General features: G+C 41.1%; 1 protein-coding gene across 2 annotated transcripts in view; it reads left to right on the top strand.

Annotated features, from left to right (window-relative positions):
- Positions 1-994: 994 nt before the first annotated feature.
- oprm1 (opioid receptor, mu 1) overlaps positions 995-6416 on the top strand; it is a 29919-nt gene continuing 24497 nt past the window's right edge. For both annotated transcript variants that reach the window (XM_010888724.3, XM_010888722.3), the window contains exon 1: positions 995-1470. In XM_010888724.3, the coding sequence (XP_010887026.1) occupies positions 1226-1470 (245 nt within the window). In that variant the 5' untranslated portion in view covers positions 995-1225. The remainder of the gene's footprint in view (positions 1471-6416) is intronic.

Genomic DNA, 6416 nt, shown 5'->3' with positions numbered 1-6416 from the left:
TAACTGCCCTTTTTTGACGCATTTGCTAAGGGCCTAAGATTTTTAAGAACCCAGAACTATGCTGCATATGTCCTTACCTACACCTCCTTGGGCACATTACTCCAGTCCTATTCCATGCAGTGACTTTATAATCTTGGTTCACACCTAGCAAGCAACCAATAACTCAATTTCCCTCTTCTTGATATCTGTTGGGCTTGTAAGTCTCAGTTATTATGGATTATTTCAATTAGGTTAAAAATACACACATTTTAAACCTTTAAACACCACTCACTGTCTAATTTGCGATTTGATTGTTTCTGCCGCAACGTCATTGTTCTGTACCGAAAAAATTCCGACTTCAACACAAAGGAATTCATCCACTTAACATTTCCCAGAAACAGCACTGTCATACTGAGTTACATTATCATGATTCAAATTACAATGAAATTATTGAGCAGTGGTACCACACTTTTTTCATGTGTAATACAATTACAAAATGCAACTGTATAAGTACTCCTCAAATACTTTTTGCAAAAAACAAAACCATCATAGCCTAAAACACTTTGCAATGCGTGTTTATTGTGTAGATGTGTGATCCATCAATCAACCATTACCCTGGAGTTTGTGAAACCCTGTCTGATACTTTGACTTTGGTGCATTAGGTGCACCTGTTGCTTAAGGATAACATTACGACCCCGACTTCCCTCATCATCCCCACCACTGCTACCACCACTGCACATTTGTAGACTACGGTAGTCCTACCTTTCTGCTCTCGGTAGTTCACACTTTCAACAAGCTACACGTACGTTCACTTGTAGGCAAGTAAGCCAGTAAGTCTACCGCTAGGCTTCGGGCTTCAGATTGACTGAGTATGAAACAAAATAAAACTGTATGCAATGATTATAATGTTTCATAATGATATAAGAAATTATTTCTTTTTAATGTCCGTGCCTTGGGTCAGGTGGTTCATGCAATGACGTCATGCTTTATAAATTGAGAAAACGCAGTAGCGGGAACTGGTAACGTGCATTCCCCTTTCATCCACGTCCCATAACGCGTGCGTAAGGGTAGGTGTGACAAAAGTTAACGCGTACAAACTCACACCGTGCAGTCTGGAAGCTGGAAGAATCATTCCGACATTTGCGCGTTTCTGCTGGGATAGCTTTAGTGGACCTGCAACTGAAAGTGACATTGCAAGCGGCGCCGGCGATATATTTGAAATCGACGTATCATTTTGCTATACACCATGGAAAGAGGTGGCAACGCGTCGGACATTCCGTACCATTTCTCAAATGTGGCCACGATGAACAATAGTATTTTTTGTCTTAACCTAAGCGATAACATGAGTCTGGATGCCAAATGTGAAAGAACAGACAACCCGGGCAAAGATTCAACACCAGTGATCATTGCGATTATAATCACGACTCTTTACTCTATTGTGTGTGTGCTTGGTCTGGTTGGGAACGTACTCGTAATGTATGTCATTATCAGGTAAGAAAACAAACAAATCACAAGTTATATAGCTTACACTGCCCTGGTAATTGTATTGATGCTCATTAGCCGAAGTACCTAAGCTTAACTTAGTCTTAATTCCATTAAAATCCATTGACAGCCATCCGCTGCAAAATGGAATAGCCTCCCATGATAAACCTGTTGCCTTTTACAATAATGTAGAATACTGTGTGAAGGAAACAGTGTTGATGTATGGGAAAGATAGATAGATATTTAGGTTTTTCCAAACACGATGTGAAGAAATGTCACCGGCGTGAAGCGCACGTAAATCATGATATTGACCAGTAAAGGTCTATCTAGCTTGTGCAATAACATTTATTCGGTGTATTGGTGCTGAAGGCTACCGTTAGAAATGAAAATACGCATACTGAAAAAAATTCAAGAGCATTGGGGAGCATTGCATAGCATTGCAGCATGTGTTACTTCAGCACTGATTGCTGCATAAAAGCATTGTGCATTCCTATTTTATAGACACATTCATTTCAAATTCTAAGCATCATATGACCGACTGTCAGAAATTAACGTATTGTTTCTGTAGGTCTGTAATGGAACTGTTTACAGACCCCCATGTCTCTAAATCGGAAATACCTCTCAAATAAACCAATATTGTGACACAGTAGTAGCCATTTGCCTGCAAACGAGTTTCATCAAATTTTCTTCAACTGTATAAATCTTAAAACATTACTTTGAAAACAGGTAGGCCTAAATAGGTATTTTGCAGAGCATGTGTCTCCACTCCCAAAATGCATGCCACAATGGCCAGAGAAATGATACACTGGCTGTATATATGGTGAGTAGAGTATAAATGGGCCAGTTAGAATATAGTGAAAATGGGACAAATCCTAATATTTCTATTAAATAGCTTATGTCTCAATTTACATTGATATGTTTTTCTCAGCTACACAACGCAAACCTTTAACAGTCCCCGCGGAACAATGTGTCCCTAATAGTCTATCCATATGCATGGACATGAAACCTGTGGTTAGCTATCATGCAATTAAAATGTAATATGCTTAACAGTTGATGGTCTAATGTAACAATGTGTAAGTAAACAGGTATTAGGGTCATTGATTGTGTAGTGGGACCTCAGCACTTAGGGACTTTGTTGGCCAATCCCTGGCCTGTACCTGTTTCTAATACTGGGGAATGATTTACTTGTTAATGGCTCATTGGAAATGTATTTCCAATGAAATACCCCCTCTGAGACGGAACAGCATCTGGCCTGGGTTGAGACATTGAGTATGTGAGTCTAACTACTGATGTTCTTTTTTTTTTTATCCTAGAATCCTAATTTGCTATGTCAATTTTTGGACACACCTGAAAATGTACTCATGAGTTTCTCATGTTCCCAATCAGAAACTAAATATAAAATGAGCCTTTTACCAATGTTTTTGAATGAAATGTAATTACGCCAGACAGTAATTAACCTGGGGGGTGTTTCTTTCCTGAATGGAGATTTCTTTCTGTAAAATATGTGCATGACAAATTGACGAACAGATTTCCTTGCCAGTGCACCACGCCACCAATAAGCTAAACTCAGTGGAGTCTAGTGTTAGTCTATTACAGCACTCGGAGGGTAGAGGAGACTTTGCTCATTGTGCTTTCTGATATCTGGACATGCTCAGAGGGTAACATTATTCCCCCTTATAATTGGTGAACACATCAGTATCAGTCAAAAATCATCCAGACTGGCTGCTATATTTCCTCCTGGTAATGAAACATTCAAATTAAATGCCGGGGTTTTTGTGAATGGGTATCTGAATGTCACTTTAACAAATGTTTACAATTCAATACTGAACTCAGTTGAAGATAATGATTATTGTTGTGGCGTTGAAGTCTATGTAGGATAATTTAATCACCAGCCAATAAAATCACACATTGTTGATCTCACTCAAATTCCGGCATGCTATAGCCGATTGCTATGCTATAATCAACCTTGCATCTTTCCTTTAATAGGCTTTTACTTAATAGAACTTAAAAAAAAATATTGAATAAGGTTTTGTATGCAGTGTCAATGTGGAGAGCAGGCATATTGCACAAAAGAACATTGTCGCCTATAAAAGTTAAAAGCTCCTGCATCATTCATTAGCTAGATATTAAACTTTATACTGTGAATATGTACAGTGTGGTGAATTACGTTTACACTGCTTAACATCATTGTTTTACCCGAGAACACCAATGTTTACAGTTTCCACCAGTACGGACTGCCACCTGGTGCCAAGCCCAGGGCATTGGGGACTTGGGGAACTGAAGCTGGCTTTGTGGGTTAGCGGGTAGCGTTAGATGCCCTGGTTGTAGTGCAGATCATTCAACATAGGTGAGTCCACTGTTAATGGTTAATTATTCTCATAGACTTTGCTGTAGATGAACTAATGTGTTTTCTTTTAGCATTTTTAAACAATCGAAGACAAACTATTGATGTTCCACTGGTTGTTTGGGGAAGTCTGTAAAGAATTGTCAGGCTATTCCAACAGCAAGGGTTACCATTAATTAATTCTAACTCTTCACAATTTAGGTGACATGCGATCCGACAAACAGATTTATGATAAACTAACGAATATGGAGCAACAGTACACGGTTGCCAACAGCGCCCCGGGGCCCACTCATATATCTTTTCAGGAGGACTAGGACTCCTGGTAACAACCACAGTGACTTCTCTGCCACCCTCACCAGTTAGAATTTCTATTTTTGAGTAATTTACTAATTACATAATAAGACTTACTACCAAAACCAAGGTTCAGTAGAGGAAAGGTTTGTGACTTTACGTTTGAAGACCTTGGAACCTGTATTTATATATATATATATATATATATATATATATATATATATATATATATATATATATATATATATATATATATACACTCACCTAAAGGATTATTAGGAACACGTGTTCAATTTCTCATTAATGCAATTATCTAATCAACCAATCACATGGCAGTTGCTTCAATGCATTTAGGGGTGTGGTCCTGGTCAAGACAATCTCCTGAACTCCAAACTGAATGTCAGAATGGGAAAGAAAGGTGATTTAAGCAATTTTGAGCGTGGCATGGTTGTTGGTGCCAGATCGGCCGGTCTGAGTATTTCACAATCTGCTCAGTCACTGGGATTTTCACGCACAACCATTTCTAGGGTTTACAAAGAAAAGGGAAAAACATCCAGTATGCGGCAGTCCTGTGGGTGAAAATGCCTTGTTGATGCTAGAGGTCAGAGGAGAATGGGCCGACTGATTCAAGCTGATAGAAGAGCAACTTTGACAGAAATAACCACTCGTTACAACCGAGGTATGCAGCAAAGCATTTGTGAAGCCACAACACGCACAACCTTGAGGCGGATGGGCTACAACAGCAGAAGACCCCACCGGGTACCACTCATCTCCACTACAAATAGGAAAAAGAGGCTACAATTTGCACGAGCTCACCAAAATTGGACAGTTGAAGACTGGAAGAATGTTGCCTGGTCTGATGAGTCTCGATTTCTGTTGAGACATTCAGATGGTAGAGTCAGAATTTGGCGTAAACAGAATGAGAACATGGATTCATCATGCCTTGTTACCACTGTGCAGGCTGGTGGTGGTGGTGTAATGGTGTGGGGGATGTTTTCTTGGCACACTTTACGCCCCTTAGTCCCAATTGGGCATCATTTAAATGCCACGGCCTACCTGAGCATTGTTTCTGACCATGTCCATCCCTTTATGACCACCATGTACCCATCCTTTGATGGCTATTTCCAGCAGGATAGTGCACCATGTCACAAAACTGGAATCATTTCAAATTGGTTTCTTGAACATGACAATGAGTTCACTGTACTGAAATGGCCCGTTCAAATTTGCTCAGAGTGAGGGAGAAAATAATTTCGGAATACAGATTGACCTGCCACTGCCATTTTCTGGTGTGGACAAGCAGACTGGGCTCTGCTGGGATGGGCAATATGAGGTGGCGGTCAAGGCTTTCAATGATGGTGAACCATGTGACTTTACATGAACTTGCAAATATTCTGCCAATTAGACTGTGCAAGGCTACCTTTTCGCTGTGGGACAGTCTGCCTGTGGCTGTGGGACAGTCTGCCTGTGGCTGTGCAGTCTGACTATGCAGCAGTAAAGGAGTGACTTAAAGATGCGTTTGGACAGAAGCAGTTCATGGAATGTTTTAGGGCTGGCCTCTGCATGCCCACAGAGACTGGACAAGAGCCTAGGGATTCATGCAGCTGAGACAATGAAGCTGGTCAGACAGCTTCAATCACAGGCCGATGTCTCCACCGGTGCAGAAAAATGCTCATGGGTCTCACTCACCTGCAACATTTCAACACATGATGGAGCAGGTTGTCAGAGGGCTCCCATGGCATGGCTATCTCTGACATATTGATACTCAGTAGCAGTTTTGAAACCTCAATGCACAGCTTAGAGGAGTTATTCTCCCGTATACAGAATGGCTGAAACTAAACCCACGACCCATGTTGTCACCCTGGTCATGGCCTGCAAGCGGACCCACGGAAAACACAGATAAGGTCTAATCGTGGCCTATCCCTAAGACTGCAACAGATGTACGTGCATTTGTTGCTTTATGCTCCTACTATGGGCGTTTTGTCAGAAACCTCTCTAAGCATGCAGTACTACTGAACCATCTATATTTGTGTAGACCAACAAGTGTCAGGCTGCTTATACTCACTTCTGAGATGTGCTGTCGTCGGCCCAGGCTATAATTATGCTACCAGACTTTATCTTACCTTTCAGGGTTTACATGGATGCCTCACTACAGACGGCCAGGTTCAGTATTAGGGCAGGACTGTGACGGTGTTGATAGATTTGTGGCTTATGCAAGTCAGACCCTGGCTCCGGCTGAAAAGCGTTGGCCTAACTTCGACCGGGAGTTATAGCCGATTGTGTGGTCAGTGAGAGTCCAGGCACAACTTGTGGCACATCGTAA

Source organism: Esox lucius, chromosome 5, assembly GCF_011004845.1.
Source record: "Esox lucius isolate fEsoLuc1 chromosome 5, fEsoLuc1.pri, whole genome shotgun sequence".
NCBI lineage: Eukaryota > Metazoa > Chordata > Actinopteri > Esociformes > Esocidae > Esox > Esox lucius.
This window is presented reverse-complemented; position numbering and strand designations above follow the sequence as displayed.